At 37.8% G+C, this 25,365-nt stretch overlaps 1 protein-coding gene across 10 annotated transcripts in view; it reads right to left on the bottom strand.

Annotated features, from left to right (window-relative positions):
* DGKH (diacylglycerol kinase eta) overlaps positions 1-25,365 on the bottom strand; it is a 181,750-nt gene that overhangs the window by 14,591 nt on the left and 141,794 nt on the right. For 7 of the 10 annotated variants that reach the window (XR_003519008.2, XM_027588535.2, XM_027588532.2 and 4 more), the window contains 12 exons: positions 21,207-21,324; positions 20,061-20,171; positions 19,826-19,922; positions 17,448-17,555; positions 14,785-14,898; positions 14,194-14,328; positions 12,823-12,986; positions 9,206-9,311; positions 8,099-8,191; positions 5,200-5,319; positions 4,756-4,864; positions 3,195-3,325 (listed from right to left, as the gene is read on the bottom strand). Coding sequence is in view for 9 of the 10 variants with exons in the window: in XM_027588535.2 (XP_027444336.1) it covers positions 3,195-3,325; positions 4,756-4,864; positions 5,200-5,319; positions 8,099-8,191; positions 9,206-9,311; positions 12,823-12,986; positions 14,194-14,328; positions 14,785-14,898; positions 17,448-17,555; positions 19,826-19,922; positions 20,061-20,171; positions 21,207-21,324 (1,406 nt within the window). In the remaining variant the exon portion in view is untranslated. The remainder of the gene's footprint in view (positions 1-3,194; positions 3,326-4,755; positions 4,865-5,199; positions 5,320-8,098; positions 8,192-9,205; positions 9,312-12,822; positions 12,987-14,193; positions 14,329-14,784; positions 14,899-17,447; positions 17,556-19,825; positions 19,923-20,060; positions 20,172-21,206; positions 21,325-25,365) is intronic. The other 3 variants (XM_027588536.2, XM_027588537.2, XM_027588539.2) reach the window with 3 other exon arrangements.

Below are 25,365 nucleotides of genomic sequence, written 5' to 3'. Positions count from 1 at the left end.
TTAAATATTTTATTTCAGGCCATATGCACGTTATATTTTCAAGAATAAAAACTTCTTCAGGAGAAGCAGACTCTACTCAGAATTACCGTTTTGGTGTAATGAGATGAATATTTTCCACAGAATTACACTAACTTCTAGCTATATTTTCTCTATCTTGAGTTCAATACCTTCATGTCTTCTAGGAGTTAGGCTGTGATAAAGTTATGCCATGACATCTGTTATATCTTTCTTAATTTATTTTTATCATATTCTTTATTATGGGCCTTTTCTTTCTTTGGATGGCCAGGTCTAATTTTGCAGAGACATGCTTTGTAGATACTCCGTTATCTTACTAGCCATGCATATGCAACTTTCCAAATGAACAAAAAAAAAAAAACCAACTACACAAACAAAACCATTGCGTCTCTGCCATTGTCTCTTGTGCCCCTCACATTTGCCTATGGTCTTCCTGGAAGGAGAATAATGCAGTCAGTTTATTTATTTCCTAAAGCACCTCAGAAATATTTTTCCTTTCTCACCTTAACACTGTCACATTGCTATCTCGAGTTGTCTTGCTGATAAGAAAGTAACACCTGAGCCAAGATCTGAGCAGGAGTAGGCCAGGTGCCGGGTAGTGGGAGATATATACCGTAGGAAGGTGCACCTCTAAAGGTGAGGAAAAGTCTCGTATTTTTAAGCAAATGGACTATGGCCAGGGTGGATGGGGTACAGCCCAGCGAGGGGCCAGTGATTCCACAGCAGGTTCCATAAATGGGCAGAATCTTGAAGACCTCCCCAAAATGCGAGTCTTTATTCCAGTAAAGTGGGAAGTAACTGAAAAGTGATCTATCTGATGTTAAGAGATCACTCTGGTTGCCGTGTGGGTAATGGGCTAGAGAGAGCAAGGGTAGCAGCGGAAAGGCCAGTTAGGAACTCTGGTCTCACACGGGCGAGCGGTGCCCTAGCACCCAGTAGGAGTGTGGAAAGCAGAAAGAGAAATGGATGGAGTTTAGAAAGCTGGCTCAGTGATGGGCTTAATGAGTTAGGGGACCAGGATAAGGGAGAGGAAGGCGCTGAGTATGACCGTGGGCTTCTCTGGCTTGAGTGCCTGGAAGGAGAGAAGGTTGATTTTACGAAGATATCCCCAGAACAGAGGTTTGGGTGTTGACATGTTAAGACTGACTCCCCCTGTGTGATAGGCAACTATCAAGTAGCATTGGTAATAAAATCCTAAAGCTCCCAAATGAGGTCAGGGCTGGAGGTACAAACCTGTGAACCACGGACATCTTTACGGACCATATTTGCAGCAATGGGAGTGGACAGGGTTACCCAGGGAATAGGTGATCCTTTAGCAACACTTAAAGACTTTATTCTGAAGAGTCTGCTCCCTCTTATAGCTACAACCAGAGATCCAGGGGAGCTCTTTTACTACCTTCATGGCTTTGTTCTATAGCAGGCTCTTTCCGAAAAATTATCTTCCTTTTTTTCATTCCCCCATGCCCCATTTTAGAACGAAAAAAGTTAAAAAGGACGATGTCAATGCAAATTTCTGAAAGAAAAGTCTTAAGGGAAAGGATGTAATATGCATTAAAAATAAAAACAAAGGAGAACAAAAAGTCCCATGATAAAGCTAAAGAGAAAGTTTACGAAAATAATTCTTAACCATTTCCTTTTTACTCGTATTCTTTCTTCCAGCCAAGTCCTATCACTCTAACTCTCCTATGTGTATGAGCTTTGTTTTTCCATTCTGCAGATATTTGCTTTACTCATTGTGTATGTGTGTGTGTGTATTTGTATGTTTATGGTTGCATGTACATATATAACATATACATATATAATTATATGTACACACACGTTCAGTCTTTTCTTGAATTTATGCTTATTCATGGCAAGTAAGCTCCTAGAGAGGCTGGCATAATATATCTATCAGTAGCTATTCAATAAATATTGCTGCCTGCCAAGGATATAAGAAGCTACATAAATATGTTGGATATAATGATCCCTTACATTTGTTTTTTCGTGCACTCATTCCAAGTTTTGAAGTCAACCTTTACTCTAGGAACTCTAGCCCTGTATATTTTGCTATTTTCCAGATTTAGGACTCTCAACTGCGGTAATTAATTAATCTATTGTTTTATTATCCTGGTTAAAAATATTTAGGTAGATGTGGTGTCCACTTTTAATGTGCCAAAACTGTATGCCTCTGCTTTATAAAATCCTATATATTACTCACTAATTGTCCAAAGATCTCTGCTAACACATTTGTAGATAAAGGCACAACAGTTCATGAATTTGTTAGGAATTCACTGTATCATAATTCTGTGCAATTCAGAACTTGGTCTACAGGAAAGAGATCACTCCAACATATGTTAAAGGCTTTGTCACTTGCTCATTACTCAATCTTGGAATTTTAAAATGGCGGTGTTTGGTAAGAAAATCCAACATGACAAAATCATACTTGTAACCTTGGGATAGAATAGTCTACTTTGGCCATGTTGAGTCTCCACCCCCCAAAATAAAAGGGAATTGCTTCAGACCATGAATTAATGATTTTCTTTCTCTGAAATAAATGCCAAATAGGCTCTAAGCTGCATTCTAGCAAAAGCGAAGCATAATTTTTACTTCATTTACTAAAGAAAATAATAAATTTTTTGAGAATAATACAATCATAACAGTAAGTCACAGAGAGGTCTAGTTGTTCACGTGAGCTCTGAAAGGGCAGTCAGAAACACAACAAAATCATAGGACCCTCAGTTGCCACTGCTGTAAGTTTTTAATCTAGTTCCACATATTAGGAAAACTTTGTTATTGGTATTTTGAATCAATTTTTAGTTGTTAACGTTTTATTAGATTTTTTTAGTCATTTTCAGCAACAGTGATCCCCTTTCACGCTGATCCAATCAAATGAGCCGATGGAAACATGAGCTATTTGGAAGTATTAGCACAGGGACAGCCATACCGATGGATGCAGAGAAAAAAAATTACTAACTTCATGCTAAGCTTTAGCCATAATAATCAGAGAATGATACTTCATAGGACAATATTGCTGACATTCTTGTTTAAAAAGCATACAAGGAACTCCGACCACAGGACAATGCATATTAGATCACTGCATGTTTGCCAAGCTATAAGCATGTAACAAAAGAGGTGCAGGAGAAAGGATTCTGTTTTGCTGGGAAATTTTAAAAAGCAGAAGAGTAGCACAAAGGAAATACCTTAAGATCTCGCCTTTCCAGATGCAAAAGTTCAGCCCCTCTGATGTCATGACGGATGAAGATTTCTTTGTACTCTCCCAAATTGAGCAGATCCAGCCAAGCAGCAACTTCCTCTGTGCCCCATTTTTGAACTACCAAAGTTAAGAGCAAAACCCCCTTAATTTCTACATGCTCAATGCATTACAAAGCAAAGGTTGGCCAAAGAAGATGCAAAACAGAGTACAGCGGCAGTGCTAGCAAAGGGAAAGGTTAAAGGTGTTGTTTTGACAAAACTCCAATTTCGCTTTTTCCCCCATGCAGGTTACAGACTCTCAATCAACACAGAGATCTGACTATGCAGGGACGTTCACTGCTGTGCACCCGTACCTTCAGCTTTAGCTCCATTTCCTCTCCAAGCCGCCCAAACTACACAATCTAAATAGTCCAAGATCGAAATAAGCTCTGATGATTTCCTTAAGACCATATATGATACTAGTTCTAACTGAATTAGCTCCAAGTGCTGATGAAAATTGAAAATCTGACATGGGCTTCTGAATATTACACAGACGTCGGCTCCAGGTCTGGCTGAATTCAAGGGATGCCTTTATTGATTCTGTTACGATTCGTAATTATAATTATTGACAATGATAGTACTAAATGTGTTGTTAGCTCACCTTCATGTCTTCTGGAAACTGTCAGGACTGCTAAGATGAGTTGGACCGTTACTTTTCAATATGTATCATCAGTGTTTTATACATTTTATTCGCCATTGATTAGCTTAATTCAAATTTATTTATTTGCTATATTTGGTTTTAAAATGCCCTTCAGTGGCTGCTCTACAATTGTCAAAAATCAGGTCATATATCACTTTTTAAAAGGAGACAGCTCACTTGGAAGGATTATAAAATGATTTGATCGCACCTATTGCCATCTACACAGAACTTGGAAGGTGCCTCAGCACCACTGCAGCATTAAAATTAATTCCTAGGGGAAGGGGGAAAGGGAACCAGACCAACAACACCACAGACAGTTTAATCTTCGCTTGAGAATGCAAGTGTCCCTGGGGGCTGTCACGACTGAAGAGCTGAAATGGTGTAGGAAGTCCTTGAAACAGGAGAAAGACAATGCGTAACTTTAGGTGGAAAAATCAATTATTTAGCAAGTTAAAGGAGTAAATGGAAGTTTCAACATGCCATTCATCAAAATGAGCTAGATTTTGAACTTTGAAGGAGAAAAACAAGTTACACACCACCGATGCCTTGAATTGTTGTTACGCAGGACACAGGACCATCCTAAACAGATGCACTGACGTCCGCTGAACAGAACAGAAGCACATCAGCGACCACCTCGTTTTCTTGTGTGCTCTGTTGCTAAAGACTCCTACTGGTTGGGGGACTTACTTTAGGTGTGATATGATTTGCTTTATTGTGGTAAAATGAACATAAAATAAAATCCACCATTTTAACCATTCTATGGTGTTTAGTAAATAATTCCAGAGCATTTTTACCGCCTAGATGACATCACTTTAATGAGTCATCTTTTCCACAGGGTTTTACTTTCCCTTCCAGTGCAGATCACCTACCAGGCTGTGAACTTGTCTTCTGCTTCTGAACCTTTTCCTTTTTAAATTTTGGCACGATACGAAAGACTGTGCTTCTGCTGTTTCTCTTGGTGCAATCCATGGGGGGCTCCTGTTCGAGTGGGGCAAGAAAAGGAATTTGCTCAGGACGTTAGGAGAAGAAAAGCTCATCCCGATCTTAAAGCCAACACAGGAACAGGTTATAAGCACAACACACCGTTGAAGCCGTGGCTTGTTAAAAATTAAAGTGCATGAATTTATGTACTCCTTGAAAATGTACTGATTCCCGTGAGGTACCTTTGTTCACAGAAAAGCCTTTGCTCGCTTGTTCAAGAGCAGCACATTTGAAAGTGGTATTCAAAATGCATTCTCCCTTGAATATCTCTTGTTCAAATTTGATTGTCATAACGTCTGCATTTATAAAGAAACAGGCCACATTTCACATACCGCATCTTCGTTTGGGTGTAAGATATAATAAAGCCAAGGGATCTCCGTTAACTTCTGCAGCTCCACCTCCACAGAATGTAAGGCATTAGATACGCGTTCCTCATGCGGGGATTCTAACTGCTATTCACCAGCAAATTTTAAAACACAAAATGAAACAAGGCTCAGTGACCAATCTCAAAACAGGAGAAATTCATTTTATTTTGACAATGAACATCCTCATCTCTTATTAGGCAAGGCTAGGTTACTGTTGTTGGTAAGATACAGGAATATAGGAAAAAAAGAAAAGATTATTTTCTATTGAGCTTATTTAAAAAAAAAGAAACACCTGGAGAGATTTATCCGTACTTCCCAAAGATAATATAAGGAGCTAGTGTGACTTTAATAATGTCACAGAAAAAAAGTATCACTTTTGGTGGTTTTCTTTCTCTCTTTTTTCTCTTTCTTCCTTTCTCACTTTTTTTTTTTTGTAAATTCTTTCCTCTCTCCCTCCCTTCCAATCCATACGTCCATCCACCCAGTCTGCCTGCTTGCTAGTAAGTAATCTCACTATTCTACTTCTGTGGCAAAAATCCTTCCGATTTCCATGGGCCGCTATGTAAGCAAATAATACTATTTTAAAAATTGGTCAAAAACATGTCACATCATAAGAACTGCTTGGCACAGAAATCTCCTGGAGAATTAAAATAATAAGTTTAAGGGGGAAAAAAACCCCACGAATCTCAGAAAAATTTGTGACGAAAAGCTGTTGTAAAAATCAGGGCAAAAAAGCAAAATGCTGAATGGTTTGAAATCTGGAAGAGGGTTTGGAAACTTTAAGGAGAATTTAACCGGTCACTTATTATCCACTCATTTGAGGCAGCTATTAAAAAGCACTTAGAAATTCAATAGTAAAGGTGAAATAAACACTGTTACATGTAGAACAGGAAGGGAGGCGACTGCCTTCTGGTCCTGGCTTTGTTACTAACTATGCAACCAAGGGAAGGCTGACTGATGGTAGGAGTCTTAGTTTCTTCCTTAATAAATAGTAGAAAGTGACCAGATTATTTCTAAGGTCTATTCCAGAGAAATCAATCCTTTCATAAATTACTTTAAGATTGTAAAGGATCTATATACAGGTTTGAGAATTTTGAACTGAAAGTTCAGCGAAATTGTTCCTGTTATTTATTATGGTGTTGTTTTTCTCCTTGGTTATTCAAGGTATTTACCATTTCTAGTAGTTAATAAAAATATGGAGATTCTCCACCTTGTCATGTAAAATTTACTACTTTCCTTTGAGTCTAAGAATATACGTCTTATAAAATTGATAAAATGGTATTGCATATTCATTCTAGAAGCAAAATAAAGTGTAAGCCTTAGTTGATCTCGAATATGACTGACACTTGCATTTTGACATCAATATGGTCAAAGGTTTTGAAAAAATTCACTGGTATACATTTTAAACCATACACCCATTTTAGACAATGACAGAAGTAGATCGAAATGATTAAGAGTCTGTGTGGGTTGTTCTATATGAACATAATATAATTGATAAATACTAACCAACTAACACTCAATGGGTGCTTTCAGCGTAGAGAGCTAAAATACAGAACAAGTTATGCTTCTAGTTGTCAGTCAGGAGTTATCTTTTGTATTTCAAATAAGACAAAAAATACATGTCCTTCACATAAAAATTGGGACCAAAACCACAGCTCACTGGATTTCACTGGACTAATTTTAGAAGAGCAACAAGAAGACTCTAGTTAATAACAAAAGTGCCAAGAATTGGCAAAATGTTCCATTGGTTTTATCAAAAAAAGGTAATCAATGTGTCTTCCTAAAAGTTTTTCTTCAGGGCCATAGCATAGGCAGCCACATCCTGCCCCAAGGAAGTTGTACTTCAGCTTCCTCTGGAGATGGGTAAGAGCCACGGATGTCATTCATCCTTGAAGCTTCTCTTCGCAGAGTAAAAGATGCTCCATGGATGGTACGCTTCCGGATCCCAATGAAACAGAAACTCCAAGCACAGTCAAGCTAGACTGTGACACACCTCCCATTTTCCCACTATGCCGGATACTATGACTTTTACTACCACTTTATTTTCCAAAGCAAGAAATAAAATTAGAGTCAAGAGGAATGTTGTAAGATCATCACGGATCAGTGACAAGGAAGAATCGTGACAAGGAAGAAAAAATAGCTAATGCATCATAATGCATCAGGCTTTCTACACAGTTATAGCAGCGTGTGTGAATAACCCACAATCGAACACTAGATGGCGAGAAGACCCAATATTTTGGAACGTTTGAAACTGGTGAGAATAAAAGGCTGACAAGGCAGACTCCAGGCAAACCAAACAGGACATCTGTGGACTTCTAGCACTTGAGGTCCACTGACTGTGGTCAAATTCAGGCCTGCCCGAAACTTCATTTCCAGCACCAATCTGAGTTAATCTAGAGATAGGGCTAGCTCTTGAATTTAGTTCTTGAAACATTGAGTCTAGAAAGTACTACCCTTTAAGCGAATCTAAAAACCATACCAATCATATTTCAAATGTTAATTTCAGGAACAAAACCGATGATTTCCTCTACCTCTCTGCAATTAGGAAGTAATGAGCTCCTGAGGAATGCCTGCTATACTTCATTAGGCTCAAGTCTCTCAAAGCTGACTGAGGATAACAGTACTGCATAAAAACCCGATGGCATCTATGAGGGGAAACCTCTACTCCTGTTAGCCCGCACCATATCTCCCCAGTATAGCCATGCATTTTCTCGAAGGCAAAAGCCAGGTAAAAGGGAAGCCCTAAGGGTGGAGGCCAGGAGGCTGCTTCTGCATTAGAATCTGATGAATGAATGCATGCTCCCTAATAAAGCTGAGGCCCACACATGGATCATCATTCTTGTGTTACCAGGCATCTCTTCCTTACCAAAGGAACCCTGCCCACTAGTAAAGATTCTGTTTCATTATATAGTGCCTTCACATTGATGGCTATTTCAGTGGCAGTGTCTCTCGTAAGACTCTAGAAAAAAAAAAACAACACATCAAAGACAAGTAGTTCTGTATTAAGTTGGGATTCAATCATCAGCAAATACTTTACATTTTATTCTTCCCATAAATTCACATCACACATATTTTTACAACTCCACCCCAATTCCTATTATAATTGAACAATTTCACACCCATGCCCTGACTATAGTCACACACTTAAGGACATCTCCTGCATACAAACATGTGGATGCTTGCAACAACATATACATGTTCCCATAAAACAGTTCAGTCAAAGAAAATTATGCCTTATCAGATAATGGGGCATTATCAGATCATAATCAGTTCTATCCACTGACTTTCACTCCCAGAAGTTCCAACCAGGCTGTTTTTTAGACTTTCACCTTGAGGAAGCAGCACTTATCTATCAATTTAGGTAACTTCCACTGAATAATTAAAAGAATGAAATAATGCTATCAGTTTTCTCTACGCTACAGCCTTGTACTATGTATCACATTTCAAGAGACCTGTATCCTTTCCCTTCTTTTTTTAACACTTATATTAAAAAAATTATAGATGTTACAAAATTGCAGCATCTACATTAAAAAGTTTACCCACTTTACCAGTTTTGTAGAACAAAATGAAGTGAGAATAACTTCTGTACACAGCTTTGACATTGAACACTTCTAATAAAATGCACGGCATGTAGTTTGCCCTACATCAAGGTGCAGGAGAGAAGGTGAAAGAAAGAACAAGAAGGGATGGTGGTAGCTTAAAGGAGAAGGAGTGCAAGGAAGATGGCACGGCGACCAGTGACTGAAAGAGAAATGGGGAAAAAATGAAGAGATTTTAAAGGAATGGAATGGAATGGAAAAAGGGCAGGAAAAGAAAAATGAAAATGTGACCACTAATTCATCATAAGCTTCTGGCAGGCACTCCTACAGACTGTCTAATGCTGTTTCAAAGGGCATGGCACATAGTATAGCATTGAAATATATGTGTAATACATAACAGTCTGTGGAATGAGAATTTACCATTAGCTCCTCACCTCTGGGAAGCGTGGGTTGGCTTTATTCAGTGCGTGGGAGCATGCATTCACAGCATGGGCCAGTTCTTGCTCCAAGAGACAATGGATCGTGGCTGCATCACAGATCCTGAAAGCAAAAATGGGGCAGGTGAACAAAAAAAATTTGAGCATCGCTGATTTTTCTGAAGTGTAGAAATGGTAGAATCAGACAGGTCAAAAAAAAAAGATTAGGGGATATTTTTAAATGAGTTCAACTCAATTGTGAATAACAAAGGGTAGATTTACAAAATTCAAACCTCACTGTAACAAAGAATGAGAAACCAAAAATCTTTATAGGAAAAGTTAGGCTTAGAATCATGGATAAACACAGTGAGGTACTATTTGGAAGAACAAAATATAGTAACACTTCATTTTAAAGTATCATTGGCAAGTGAGATGGGGCCCAAATGTAGAGAGCAGAAACTTAATCTTTTATTCATTGAAACTTCAATCAGGAACAAATAGAGTAGGAGAAGAACATTGCCATCTTTAGCATCTATACACTAAGTGCTTTACATACATTACCTAGTTTAATATTCACAACTTAAAAGGTAACGGTGATTAATTTTCTCCACTTTATAGACGAAGACCGGGAGGGCTGGAGAGATTCGGTAAGTATACAAAACTAATAAGTAATAGAGCCAGGATTTGAATCTATGTCTATCAGCTCCAAAGTCTGTTGTGCCACAGTCCTCTGGAATCTAAACATTTAAGAATATCCTGAACAAACAGGATCCTGGAGGGCACTAAAGGCCAAAGAAGAAAAAAGAGGAAAAGTTCCACCAATTGCTAGAAGATGATGTAAAGTTTGTGGATGAGCAAGAAGGCAAAACTATGCAAATCCTTTTTTGCTTCTGACATCTACAAGGAGAATGATCTTCACACTAGAAAGGGTAAAACAAGAAAAGAGACTAGGGCTGTACTGTTGAATGAAGAGTAAAGGAAGAGAGCTTAATTCTTAAAGATCATACAATTGATATCCAAGCCACAAAGGAATTTGCAAATGTCATCTCAATATTTCTACAAATAACCTTGAGAAATCATGAAGAATGGGTTATTTATTAGAAGAACAGAGGTGGGTAAATGTTATTCTAATTTTCAAAAAGAGGAAAAGAAATCAATTTCAGATCAATATTTCCAATTGCCTACTAAAATTTCCTCCCAGATATTTCTTTCTTTTTTTTTTAAGATGTATTTATTTATTTGAGAGAAAGAGAGAGCATGTGAGCATGAAAGGGGGGGGTTGCAGAGGCGGACTCCTGGCTGAGTGCAGAGCCTGATATGGGGCTCTATCTCACGACCCTGAAATCATGATGTGAACCGAAACCGAGAGTCGGATGCTTAACTGACTGAGCCACCTAGGCACCCCTCCTCCTAGATATTTCTAATGTAGTTTAAATTCTGGAAGTCCAACACGGACCCTGTCATTTTCCCTCTCAAACCTACTTTCCCTCCTGAATCCTATGGTTCCATCAAAGGTTCCACAATCCATCCAGCCATTCACTAGAACCTGAGGGTCGTCCTGTCTCCTAATTCAGGCCATTCAGCAATTTTAGATAATAATCAATCTTAAGTCTCTCTTCTTCTCTCCATCTCTCCTACCTCAATCGGTTGTTCCCTATCAGGACCAGTCCAAGAATGTTCACCCTAACCTTGCTTTGCTGTCTTGCAAACAATGCTACACATTGCTTCCAGAAACGTCCTGGTAGGACCTGGCCCCTCTTCCCTTCTCCATCCACATTTCCTACTCTCTCACATATACCATGCCATCCCCAGTTCCCTGAGATTTCCTAAAAGTACTATTCACTCACACTCCTCTGGGCCTCTGCCCAGGCTTCTTCCCATGTTTAGAATGTTCCTTCCCTTACTCTCCCATCAAGACTTGGCTGAGAGATCACCTTTTCCAGGCAGCCCTCCCTTACTTTCTTGGCCTCCTGCGTGTATCCACAACACCCCACTGAGCCCTGTGATAGCACTCTGGCCACACTTTTCCCTTCTGCTATCCTGCCAGTAAATTAAGGAAAGGGACTACAACCCAGCCATTTTGGCAGCCCCACTGCTTAATATGGTGGTTGGCATGCAGAAAAGACTCAGAATTATTTGTTGACTACTGAATGAATAAGTTCTGAAAATAGATGAGTGAGCCTGATTTTCATCTTTTGCAAAATTTAAAAAAACACATATGGGGAACCAAATTAGATTGACCAAAAGCAAGTCTGGCCAGTCTTCACTTCCCTTTTTTTGGTAAGGTTATTTGGTTAGTTGACAGGAAGTTAATTTAGGAAGTATATTTGATTTCAAGGGAGATAATACAGAAAGTATATTTTGGTTTCAAGAAAATGCTGCAGTTCTATTTTTAATTCTCTGAAAAACCTCCATACTATTTTCCATAATTTGTTAATTAGCTTGATTATGGTCATTGTTTTACAATGTGTACATATATCAAATTATCATGTGTACACCTTGTACATATATTTAAGTGATTTTATTTGTCAATTATTCCTCAATAAAGGTGGAAAAGAAGCAAAAAAAAAAAAAAACAGAAGTTGTTTATAGTACCCTAAAATGAATCTCTCTGTGGATAAGTTCTTGCACTTAGCTAACTACTCATTTTCTCTTACCTTGCTTCTAAGCTTCTCTGTATCTTGCAGTTATCATACGTTATTCTAATTCTGAATGTTGGCCTCCAGCTGTAGGGAGTTCATATCTTTTCTCTTACATCTCTAACATTTAGTACATTCTAGGTTTCCAATAATATTTAAAGAGCATTGTTTTCCTTCTTTTCTTTTTCCAACATTTTTATCAGTGACCACATGAAGGTGTGGTAGGAATAGCTACCATTCACAGAACACTAAATTGCCAGACGTGATGTGCTAATAAGTTTCTTACATGGTGGGTCTCATTTAGCCTTCACAATGACCTACAGAGTTATCTCTTATTATCTCCATTTGGTAGAGAAGATTTAGGTGAAGAGGGGATAATAAACTTGTCCATGGTTGTCCTCCCTTCCCCCAACAAAGTTTACTCCTGGTCATAGTGATTTCTATCTGTTTCACACTCCCAGAACTTGTGTTTTCATCTCTTCCCTTTCTGTCTACTAAAATGATTTCCTATATGGTTTCCCAATCTCTGGATATGTCTTTGGAAACTGATTCTCAGACTTTTCCCACCCAAATTTCCTTGGGAGCAGGGTTAATATTTATATTTCCTTCTACATTCCAGAAGAATTTAATTAATAATTATAAGGTAACATATACACAAGTAGTAGAGTGTAAAGACTGTGTAGAACTGGGGAAATAAGCAATAACAGAAAGAGCACCCTGTGGTAGGGTGTTAGGCAAGCTCTCCACTGTGTTTCAGGAAGTCCAAGGTCTGTTCTGCAGAGAACACAGGTGTATGTGTGTGTGTGTGTGTGTGTGTGTGTGTGTGTGTGTTGGAAAGGGTTTAACTGAGGCATAAATGAGGCAACAAATGAGGAAGGAAAGTAAATGCATCTCTTTTAGATACCCCCAAACAACTGACATTATGTATCAAAACTAAAAAACAAAATTGGCCAAGACCAGAGTTCTCCTCCCCTAAAGCAAGCAGGGCCACCATACCTAGTAATGAGCTCCTCTGCAGCCTGGGAGCATAACTGCATTTGGGACACCTCTTCTGTTGCCAAGTCAACGGCATGCTGGATGTACAAATGGGTTCGAAGAACTGGTTTACCAGAATCACACTTCTGTTTATCTTCCCAAGATTTCAGAGTGCTTTCAAAAGCCTATTTAACATCAATATTGCAAGGAATTGTTAGTTTGGAACTCTGAGACCCACATAAGAGAGCATTTAAATGTTACATGAATGACTTTGAAACAATTGCTTTTTTCCTAATCTGAAGCTTCATTAAAGAAATCATAAGATACAAAAAAGCTATTTTAAAGTTTTCCAGTGTTATCATAACACGTAAGTAATGTAATCAGTGATGAAGAGTGAATCACTGAAAAGTTTTAAAAAAGACAGCTTCAATCTGTACTTTAAATGCATCATAGACAAGATGGGTATTGGCAGTCTTGTTTGTTGTAAGTGTGACCTTAAATAAAACATATTCTGGAAAAGGCAAAACTATGGAGACAGGGGTTGAGGTAAGAGAGGGAGTGATGGACAGATGGAGCACAAGGAACTTTTAGGGTAGTGAAACTATCCTGTATGATGCTATAATGGTGGATATAAGTGATTAGATATTTCTAAAAAAACATAAAATGTACAACATGAAGAGTAAACTACGACCTTTAATTAATAATTATCAATATTGGCTCATCAACTATAATAAATGTACCACAGTAATACAAGATGTTAATAATAAGGGACTGTATGTCAGTGAGGTATGGAGGTATGTGGAAATAGAATTAGAATTCTCTGTATTTTCTACTCAATTTCTCTGTAAACATAAAAAAATAATAAAAATATAGTCTATTAAGTTTTTTTTTTCTTTTTAGAGAGATGGGCGCACTATGAGCCAGGGTAGGGGAAGGGGGAGAGGTAGAGAAAGAGAGAGAATCCCAAGCAGGCTCCATGCTCCGTGTGGACCCCTATGCAGGCCTCGGATCTCACAACCTTGAGATCATGACCTGAGCAGAAATCAAAGAGTTGGCACTTAACCGAGTGAGCCACCCAGGTGCCCGTAGTCTATTAACTTTTTAAAAAACTAAATGCTTGTTCATATTTAAAACCACAAGGACCTAAATGTCAGATTTAAGAGACAATTTAAATATCTTTCCTTGGTTTCTATTTTTCATAACAAATGAATTTTTTTTTAAAGTAGGCTCCACCCCCAGCAGGGCTTGAACTCACCACTCTGAGAAAAAGACCTGAGCTGAGATCAAGAGTTAGACACTTAACCGACCGAGCCACCCAGGTGCCCCCACAATAGTTTAATGTTTTTAAAAGGCTTGATAAAAATCTAGAAGAATTTTTTTTTTTTTACATACCCTGTCCCTTGTTAGCATCTGAGCTCTGTTTTTGTGCACAATTTTGATAATTCCTGGAGGCTGAACCCATGCTTCACCATCCACCTGCACTGGGACTCCCTCATCGCCAAATATAGTGATTTTTACCGTACGGCACTGAAATAAAACAAGTCATTTTAGAGAACAAATCGTCCCGAGAAACTGACAATCTGCATTCAAGCCTGACTTTTAGTGCATTCAGTGGAATGGAATGCATCTTTTTCCACTTGTCATGACACAGTAACAACTGACATGACAAGAAAGTTAACATTTTTTTTTAAAGATTTTATTTATTTATTTGACAGAGAGATAGAGAGAGAGCACAAGTAGGCAGAGTGGCAGGCAGAGGGAGAGGGAGAAGCAGGCTCCCCGCTGAACAGGGAGCCCGATGCAGGGCTCGATCCCAGGACTCTGGGATCATGAGCCGAGCCGAAGGCAGTTGCTTAACTGACTGAGCCACCCAGGCGCCCCGAAAGTTAACATTTTTAGATGAATAGACAGCATAGGAGTCCTTTGGAATAGCTTCCCCAGTGGCCCAAGTCGTGAGGTCAGGTTTGATCAGAGAAAACAAACCTGGGCTATTCGATGATGCTGCAGTTTAATGACCCTTGAAACTGCCATTTGCATGCTATCAAATATTGCAACAACTTCCAGGATCTTGTCATCAAATGATGGTGCAGCAAATATCTGAAAGGGAAAACTACATTACATTTCCCCTGATGAGGTTAAGGTTTAGATCAAGTGGCACATCAGCAATGTAAACTTTGCAATATACATATTAAAAAAAACTTAGGAAAATAGTAAACAGAAAAGTAAGTAAATGTTATTAGGAAATGATAACCCAAGGACAAAAAGAAAAACCCACTGAAGATGATTTAACGTAAACAAACTTAATAAAAAAAGTTTAAAACCCACATGGATAAAATGCCAATGTCTCTCATAAAGCACTCTTTGAACCAGTGAATTACTATATTGCTAAATAATCCATCTTGGTATAAAATGTGTTAAATTCTGTTCACACATAACTTTGATGTCTTGATAAAATGGTGCATGTGATTTTAGGAAACCTAAAATACCCAGTTCCCACATCTTTCAATGTGTTACAAACAATATGTATGTATAATGTGCTTTACATCTTAATACAACAACTTTTTAGGGCATTTGAGATGGCAATAGACACCTCAGAGAATAAAAATCATGCAGGATTACTTTAAATGCATTTTCACAAAATTAATTTAATCAAACAAATTAAATTCTGGCTGTATTGCTTTGTTCCTTTTATTCTCTCTTTGACTATATGACAAACAATTATGCCTCTGAAAAAAATTATTCAGCATCAAATAATATCCTAATTAAAACTTTCATTGAAAATATCAGGATGTGAATTTGCAAACACTGATGATTTCTTATCATTTTTGTTAGCAGAATACGTGGTTTTAAATCCTGTCTCTGCTACTTCCTGTGTGAACTTAGTCTCAGTTTCTTCATTGGTCAAATTTAGATAAAAATTGTGGTCGTTCCTCTGGAAAACAGTATGGAGGTTCCTCAAACAGTTGAAAATAGAGCTACCATACGATCCAGCAATTGCACTACTGGGTATATACCACAAAGATACAAATGTAGGGATCCGAAGGGGTACGTGCACCCCAATGTTTATAGCAGCAATGTCCACAATAGCCAAACTGTGGAAACAGCCAAGATGTCCATCGACAGATGAATGGATAAAGAAGATGTGGTATATATATACAATGGAATATTATGCAGCCATCAAAAGGAATGAGATCTTGCCATTTGCAACGACGTGGATGGAACTGGAGGGTGTTCTGCTGAGTGAAATAAGTCAATCAGAGAAAGACATGTATCATATGACCTCACTGATATGAGGAATTCTTAATCTCAGGAAACAAACTGAGTGTTGCTGGAGTGGTGGGGGTAGGAGGGATGGGGTGGCTGGGTGATCGACATTGGGTAGGGTATGTGCTATGGTGAGCGCTGTGAATTGTGCAAGACTGTTGAATCACAGATCTGTACTTCTGAAACAAATAATGCAACATATGTTAAGAAAAAAGAAAAAGAAGAAGATAGCAGGAGGGAAGAATGAAGGGGAGTAAGTCAGAGGGGGAGATGAACCATGAGAGACGATGGACTCTGAAAAACAAACTGAGGGTTCTAGAGGGGAGGGCGATGGGGGGATGGGTTAGCCTGGTGATGGGTATTAAAGAGGGCACATTCTGCGTGGAGCACTGGGTGTTATGCACAAACAATGAATCATGGAACCCTACATCAAAAACTAATGATGTAATGTATGGTGATTAACATAACAATAAAAAATTAAAAAAAATTGTGGTTGTTCATAATGAATGTGAAATTCTGAGAACACTACCTGATTACCTAGTAGGTGCTGTTGGCTTTGTTTATCTCACTGATTTCTTCCCTTTAAAATATTTAAGAGTAGTTACAGGCTGACAGAAAATTAACAGCTAATATAAGTTTTATAGTTCATTAAGATTGGAATATATTCATATAATGAAAATTACAAATATATTCCAATTTATTTTATACTTTAATCTCTGTCTGCCCATTCAAAAGCCCTGAAAAAATGGGTCAGTGGGAACTCCTATAAGCCTCAAATAAAAGGGGCTATCATTCCTCACATGTGATTCTTCAAAGACTGTAATAATCCTTTTTTTATTGTTATGTATATCTTAATAATTGTTCCTTCTCTTTCATTTTATTATTTTTAAAACATTTATTACATTTGCTAGGTTGTGTTTTTTTTCAGACTTTCCTGTCTAAACATAGCTCTAAATTTCAAAGGCCAAATGAGCCCTCTTAACATTCCTAAAGATAAAAATAATAATAACGGACACATAAATTTAGAAAGTTAAAAGTACAGAAGGCATTTTGGTAAGCAGGATAATGTCCCCCTTCCCACCTCCACAGTGTCCATGTCCTAATCTGCTGAGGTTGTGAATGTTACTTTACATGGCAAAACAGACTTTGCACATGTCATTACTAGAAGGAGCTTGAGAAGGGGAGATTATCCTGGATGATGCAGTGGGCCCAGGGTAACCACAAAAGTCACTGAAAGTGGAAGAGAAGGGCAGTTGGGGTGATCAGAATGATGCGATGGGAGATTCTGCCTGCCTTTGTTGGCTTTGGAGATGGAGGAAAGGGCCATGGGCCAAGGAATGTGGGCAGTCCCTAGCATCTGGAAGGTGCAAGAAGATACTTACATCATCCTCTTTAGTTCCGCCCCAAAAGTTAGTGCCTCCCGCATAGCTGGGAATGTTCAACACTGCTATTCCTTGCAGACTGGGGAGAGGAATATACTGCCCATCACACTGTAAGGTAAAAAGCTTAGAGGTTAGACAAAAAGAGCAAAACTGCTAGTTGGGAAGCCACTCGAATACCCAAGACAAAGGATGATGGTGGGAAGTGTATTGGTAATGTTTGCTTCTCCTGTAAATATATTCCTACACGTTACCTTTCTCTCTTTTTTTTTTAATTAAAAAAATTTAAAGTGTATATTCCTACGGCAGAAGTTGTAACAGAACACCGACTTAAAATGATGTTTTACCTCTTCTTTCTGTCAAAATCAGGCAGTACTTTTCCGGAGTTTTTTTCAGATCACTTACGATATTCTCACTTGCATTATGGTCACCTTTGTGCTTATGTCCAGTGTTCTTTTGGAAGCAGGTTCAGTGAGGGCTTCTGGGTCCCAACCACCTCATCTAGCACCTTTCTCAACTCCTGGTACCCTGCGCCTGCTCTGTAACTACCTGGTGGCTGGCCAGACTCAAAGCTGAGTTTCTCAAGCAGTCAGAACCACAACCAAGGAAAGAAACACCATGCATGCCGGGAAGTATCTTAAACTCTGTGTCTTCTAATTAATCACTTAAATGAAAATTAAAATTACCACTTAAGTACGGAAAAATTTTCCTCTGGCTGGTGAGTAAATTATACATGACAGGTAAGCAAATTCTTACTGAATTGAAGGTTTAATCCTTCATTTTAAAAGAGGAGAGCTTGCAGATGTCATACTTACAATAGATGCTATGGTTTCATTAATTCTTACAATAAAAAGTAATTAACATAACTTTATAAAACTTGCATTTTAATGCCCCATCGAAATGATCTCCAAACTTCAGAACAAATGAAAATCCAGTTTCAATCCATTTTTCAACCATTTTAAATAACTAAGAATATCTTCTCCTTGATTGTACTCCTTCATGCATTTTTTACATTTTCTTTTCTTTTTCCTAAAAATACATTCAAAGGTTTATACTCTATCCCAGCACCTAGGGCCATTCCTGGCACACAGCTAATGCTCAATGTGTATTTATTAAAGTGAACAAACATTAAGTATTGAGTAGAATAATAAACTTTTTCTGAATCCAATAAATTGAACAGGTATCTTTGTGTGCTTTAGAACAAGCTGTTTAAATCATATAACTAACTTAAAGGAAATGGAAGAAATGCCAGTAACATCCATCTTAATTTCATAGCGATGATAGATCAAACCAGCTGATCATGTGCTTGTGCCCTAGAAGGGAAGGTATAATGAGTTTATCTTTACTAGGACATTGAGTTGATAATGAATGAGCCAGGCACTTCCGTAGTCCACATTCCAGTGTAAAGATAACACCTAAAAAATTAATGCTCCTGTTTAATTTAATGAGCTGTAGACAAGATTTGCACACTTTTCTGTACCTAGGCTATACCTTAACTAAAAATATCTGGTTATAAAAAGATACAAGATAGGAAAGACGTGTATCAGCATCACCTATGAATCCTGGACCAACAGTGAAAGAAAATAAAATTCACAGAAGTTAATAGACTTTTCAGAGCCATGTCCCCAATCTTCTTTTCCCTGTTAGTGAAGGAGAGTAAATAACTTTTGCTGTCCTTAATTTCCTCTTTAAATTAGTAAAACATACTAAAAAATTTAAATGCTCAAAATCTCTTTTTATTTTACTATTGTTAGAATTAGAACAAATGCACATTTAAATTAAAAGAGTCTTTTTACTATGAATGTTTTTTCAGGGATTTGTGAAATGTCAGGCATTATAAAATTGGGCCAGAATTTGTAAACTTAAATGAAAAAATCTGTGGGCATTTGTTAGAAATGCTCTCCTATAGGGGCGCCTGGGTGGCTCAGTTGTTAAGCGTCTGCCTTCGGCTCAGGTCATGGTCCCAGGGTCCTGTGATCGAGCCCCACATCAGGCTCCCTGCTCCACAGGAAGCCTGCTTCTCCCTCTCCCACTCCCCCTGCTTGTGTTCCCTCTCACGCTCTCTCTCTCTGTCAATTAAATAAATAAAAACTTAAAAAAAAAAAAGAAATGCTCCCCTATAAATGTCCTCATCATAGCCCCACCTTCTCACGGAGCACCATGACTCCACAGAACCACCCACATTTCAGGAGCTAATGATAATGATAATTAAGTGTGTCATTCATATCCAGTGTCTATACCTCCTTTAGTATGAAGTTGATAATCACCTCCATTGAGTGTTTAAACACTTGAAGAGGCATGTAGGCCAAATTAGCTCTGCAAATATAATTATTTTTCTAAGTAAGATAATCTGAACTATCTTTACTTCAAGATAAACTTACCTCAAGTTGAACCCTCTGTTCTAAATTCTTATACGATCTCTGTAATAACTCCCGGGTTCCAAGGACTCCATACCACATCAAGTTTTTAGTTCGGCTCCTGAAATAAATATTGGCAGACAATTTAATAGCTATTATTGATTTACTCTTTAAAGGCAGAGCGAGCAAAAGAGCTAATAAATGAAATTAAAGTGAAATTACCTTCATGTAATAACATTACTACTATTACCAAAATTACCTGCATTTTTCAGGGTGCTCCTCTCTCTTGTTATTAAATTCTAATGAAATTTTTGCATCTAATCCAATCCCAAAGTAATTGTTCATGACACATTTTTCTGAATATCCATCTCTGTGATAATAAGGAAACGTACATAAAAGTCAACTTCAGATTCATAACAATTATAATTTGCACACAAAATAGCACTTAAAAGCATTTAAGCTTCCATGCCTTATAGATGAGAGTAAAACTTAGCAGGAATTATCTCCTAGTCATAGGTCATGTGCACAAGCCCAGAACATATATGTCATTTTTGGTACATATGATATAAAGGGATAGTGAACAAGGCAAAGCAGAGACAGAGTCATGGTAATGCTTTTCTATTCATTGTAATAAAACCTTAGTTCTGCTTCCTGTGTAAGACCCTCACCAAACACACAAATGGGAGGGCCTTGCAGTCAGGTGCCAATGCTCTTTTTTTGATCACTAGAAATTTTTCTCCACTTGTACTCTTATCAATGGACAAATATTTACTGAGCAGTAAAATGACTAGCTCCAGTCCATCTTCTGGGTGCTTTGGAAAGTACAAAGAAGTTTAAAATATGGTACTGTCTTTGAGGAGTGTCATTAGAGAAATGAGGTATAACAAAAGCAAAATTTAATACGGAAGTAAAAGCTCATATTGAACTGCCAAAAAAAAACCCTGTAGTTTTAAGAAGGGAAGAGATCAATGTGGGCCAGAAGCTTCTTGAAATAAATCACCCTAGAAGCTGGATGGGGAAAGATGAGAGATTTGGCAACACTGAGAAGAAAGGAGGAAAAAGGAATAGCAAAAAAAATGGTTATGAAGGTGCCAATGAATACAATATTCTAGGGGAAAGTGAATACAGCTGTGCCTCATTTTGCCATAGGGTTGTGATCCTACACATGGGTCCTGTCTAGCCCATGAGACAATCGGCCGGACAGGACCTACCTCAGGAAGAGATCATGAAAACAAATGTGTTTCAAATGCATCAATGTACTCATCATTATCAACTTTTGGAATTTTCTAATGAGCCTCTTTGTATGGGGAGCCAAATTTCTTGTAATGCATTGACAATGTTACCATCAGTATAAAGGAGAAATAAGAAAAGCCAAAACAAGATATTTACAAAAATATTTTCTTACACTGAATCTGGATCTGGGTCAATAAATGGCGTTGCACCAAAAGGATCAATATTTGCTAGTAACATTTTGTTGATTATAGAACTCCCAGCAATCGAGGCAGCTAATCCTGCTCTTAAACCTGGCCAGAAAAATAAAGACATACAAGATCACATGTTAAGTAAAAAGACAGAGAAAGAGCCAGTGCATTGTTTTCAGGCCTAATCTCAGACACCTTGCCCCAAAGCATGGTTTTCAGTGTCTGCTCTTCTCATTAGTCAAAACTAAGAACTATGACATTGGTAATTACAAGATTTTTGAGGCTTCTTAGGATCTAAATACAGCATTTATCTTGCCTCCAAATATGTAAAACTTCAAGTTTATTTCAACAACTAGTTAGTTTTCTACAAGGTAGTTACGATGTTCAAAGCTAATTAATTTTATGATCTACATAACTAATTGTTGATGCTAGAAGCATTAAACTCTGAAAAGAAGACAAAGTAATAGGGGCCTAAGAGAACAAACAAAAAGGAAAGAAGAGGGAGGAAAAATATGTCATGGAATACAGAAACACTGGGATATTAGAAGAAAAAGTCCTTGAGCAAACATTCTTTTCCTCAGCTGTGTGCTCGTCTTAGAAGATTATTATTCCTTATTTTAGCTACAAAGTTGAACTGATTATCAAATAATCAAGATGAATTTTATTCTGTCATTTAATTTCATAGTTTTGAACGGGCTATAGCATACTTAGTTATGCCAGTTTCTTTTATCTCTAAATAAGTGAATAAATGAACAAAACAACCATTCTGGTGAGGAAAATAAGAACAGTTTGGAGATGTGAAGAGTCAAACTCCAGCTGCCCCAAAGAAAAGTATATTTTCTTTTTTTAAAAAAAAGCTTTTATTTTTCATTTATTTTAGAAGAGAGAGCAAGAACAAGCACTGGGGGGTGGGGCAGAGGGAGAGAGATTTTCCGCACTAAGCGTGGAGCTGAAACCAGGAGTGGGAGACCTAACTCACTATGTTGCCCAGGCGCCCCTAATAGTATAATATTTTAAGGTTAGCCATATTCACAGCTTTAGCCCAGAAAGGTCATCCCACGGTTCCAGGTTTAAATAGAGATATAACCTCTAGACAAGGAGGCCTTTCCAGAATCAAACATGTTCTGCATTTATCTTTTTTTATTTTAATGTTTCATTGAGATATAATTCATATACCATAAAATTCACCTTTTAAGTAAGTGTATGATTCAGCCGTTTGTATTATATACACAAAGTTGTGTAATGATCAGTACCACCTAATTTAGAATATATTTTTTAAAGATTTATTTATTTGAGGGAGAGAGAGCGCGTGCACATGCGAACAAGCAGGGGGAGGGGCAGAGGGAGAAGGAAAAGCAGACTACCCACTGAGCAGGGAGCCCGATGCAGGGCTTGATCTCAGGACCCTGGGATCATGACCTGAGCCAAAGGCAGACGCTTAACCTACTGAGCCACCCAGGCATCCCTAGAACATTTTTTTATTACCCTCAAAGAAACCCCATACCTGTTGGTAGTCATTTTCCTTTCCCTCCACTCCCTACATCCCCAGACCCTGGAAACCACTAACATACTTTCTTTCCCTGTGGATTTGACTATTCTGAACATATTGTACAAATGTAATCACATAATGTGTGGCTTTTTGTGTCAAGCTTCTTTCACTTGGCATAACATGTTAGGAGGTAAGCATGTTGTGGCATTTACCAGTGCTTTGTTCTTTTTGAAGGCTGAATAATAGTCCACTGTATGGATACTGCACATTTTGTTTCTCCATCAACTGATGATTACTTGAGTTGTTTCTTCTATTTGGCTATTATGAATAATGTTGCTCTAAAACAATCATGTGCAAGGTTTTGTGTAGACATATATTTTTAATTCTCATGGGTCTATAACAAGGAGTTGTTTTCTGGGTTATATGTTAACTCTGTGTTTAATTCTTTGAAGAACTGCCAAACTGTTTTTCCAAATGGCTGTACCATTTCATATTCTAACCAGCAATGTATGGAAGTTCCAATTTTTCCATGCCCTTGCCAATATTTGTTATTATCTGTCCTTTTTGATCATAGCCATCCCAGTAAGGTAAAGTGGTATCTCATTGTGGTTTTGATTTGCATTACCCTGATGATTAATAATAGTGAGCATCTTTTCATGTGCATATTGGCCATTTGTGTATCTCTTTGGAAGTGTCTACTCAGATCCTTCGCCTATTTTTAAATTGAGGTATTTGTCTTTTCATTGTTGAATTTTAAGAGTTCTTTATATATTCTGAGTACTAGTCCCTTATCAGGTATGCCATTTACAACTATTTTCTCCTGTCCTATGGATTGTCTCCTTCCTTCCTTCCCTCTTTCTTTCCTTCCTTCCTTCCTTCCATCCATTCATTTGTTCTTTTTGATTTATGAGAGAAAATAGTTTTTGTTTTTTGTTTTGTTTTGTTTTTAGACAGAGCATGCAGTGGGGAGGGGCAGAGGGAGAGGGAGAGAAGAGAGAATCCATGTTGGGCATGGAGCCCGATGCAGGGCTCAATCTCACAACACTGAGATCACGACCTAAGCTAAAATCGAGAGTTGGACACTTAACCGATTGAGCCACCCAGGCACCCTGAGAGAACAAAGTCTTATGGAAAGCCACAACAACCCAGAATTTGCAAAAACTAAAAGTAAATGTACCATTTTGATGATGGCAGGTTATCAGTTGATCAGACCAACTACCCCTCCTCACTATGAGGGCAAATAGAAAAGCTGAGCAAAATGTAAAATGAATTCATTTGAAGATCCTAAAGAGGGAGACCAATGATGAGGGCTTACCAGCTAACCATTAGAAAAGGAAAATGACTTAGTCAGGTAAGCCCAGGACTTAGGCATAGATTTTTTTTTTGTTTTATTTTGTTTTTGGTTTTGTTTTTACTTTTTATTTTATTGTGAACACGTAACATGAGATCTATCCTCTTAACAAATTTTTAAGTGTACAAGGCAGTATTGTTAACTATAGGTACAATGTTGTACACAGCAGATCTCTAGAACTTATTCACCTTCCTTAACTGAAACTTTATGCATGCTGGCCTGTTCTTTGTAGGAAGTTTTGTTATAGGTCTAGTTGGATTTTCTATTCTTTTATTTTTTTTAAGATTATTTATTTATTTGACAAAGAGACAGAGAGAGAGAGCACAAGCAGGGGGAGTGGGAGAGGGAGAAACAGGCTCCCCGCTGAGCAGGGAGCCCAAAGCGGGGCTCGATCCCAGGACCCTGGGATCATGATGTGAGCCAAAGGCAGCTGCCCAACCAACTGAGCCACCCAGGCGCCCTGGATTTTCTATTCTTGAATCAGTTTTGGTAGTTTGCACGTCTCCAGGAGTTGGTCCATTTCAACGACGTTATCTAATTTGCTGGCACATAATATTTGATAATTTTCCCTTATAATCCTTTCTATTTCTGTAAGGTTGTTAGTGATGTCTCTCCTCTATCATTCCTGATTTCAGTAATTCAAATCTTCTCTTTTTATTTCCTTGGTCTCTCTAGCAAAGGCTTATCAGTTTGTTAAGCTGATCACAGAATCAACTTTTGGTTTCATTGATTTTCTGTATTGATTTCTATTCTCTATGTCATTTATTTCCACACCAAACTGTATTATTTCTTTCCTGCTCATTGCTTTGGGTATGTTTGTTCTTCCTTTTCCAGTTTATTAAGGTGGAGAATTAGATTTTGAGATCTTTCTACCTTTTAATATAGGCATTTACAGCTATAAATTTCACTCTAAGCACTTCTTTAGCTGTATCAAGTAAGTTCTGGTGTGGTGTATTTTTGTTTTCCTTCATATCAAAGTATTTAAAAATTTTTCTTGTGATTTTTTTTTTCTTTGACCCACATATTTCCATGTATTTGTACATTTCCAAAATTTCCTTCTGTTATGGATTTCTAAATTCATTCCACTGTGGTAAAAAATCGTCCTGTGTGTAATTTCAATCCTTTTAAATTTACTGAGAATTGTTTGATGGCCTAATATACAATCCATCCTGGAAAACGTTCCATGAGCATTAGACAAGAATGTATATTCTGCTGTTATTAGGTGGAGTGTTCTGTAGGACACCTGTTAGGTCTGCTTGTTTTATATGTTTTTCAAATCTTCTATTTCCTTGTTGATTTTTGT

Source organism: Zalophus californianus, chromosome 3 (assembly GCF_009762305.2).
Source record: "Zalophus californianus isolate mZalCal1 chromosome 3, mZalCal1.pri.v2, whole genome shotgun sequence".
In the NCBI taxonomy this organism is placed as follows: Eukaryota; Metazoa; Chordata; class Mammalia; order Carnivora; family Otariidae; genus Zalophus; species Zalophus californianus.
The sequence above is the reverse complement of the archived record's forward strand: the minus strand, read 5'-3'. Positions and strand labels throughout refer to the sequence as shown.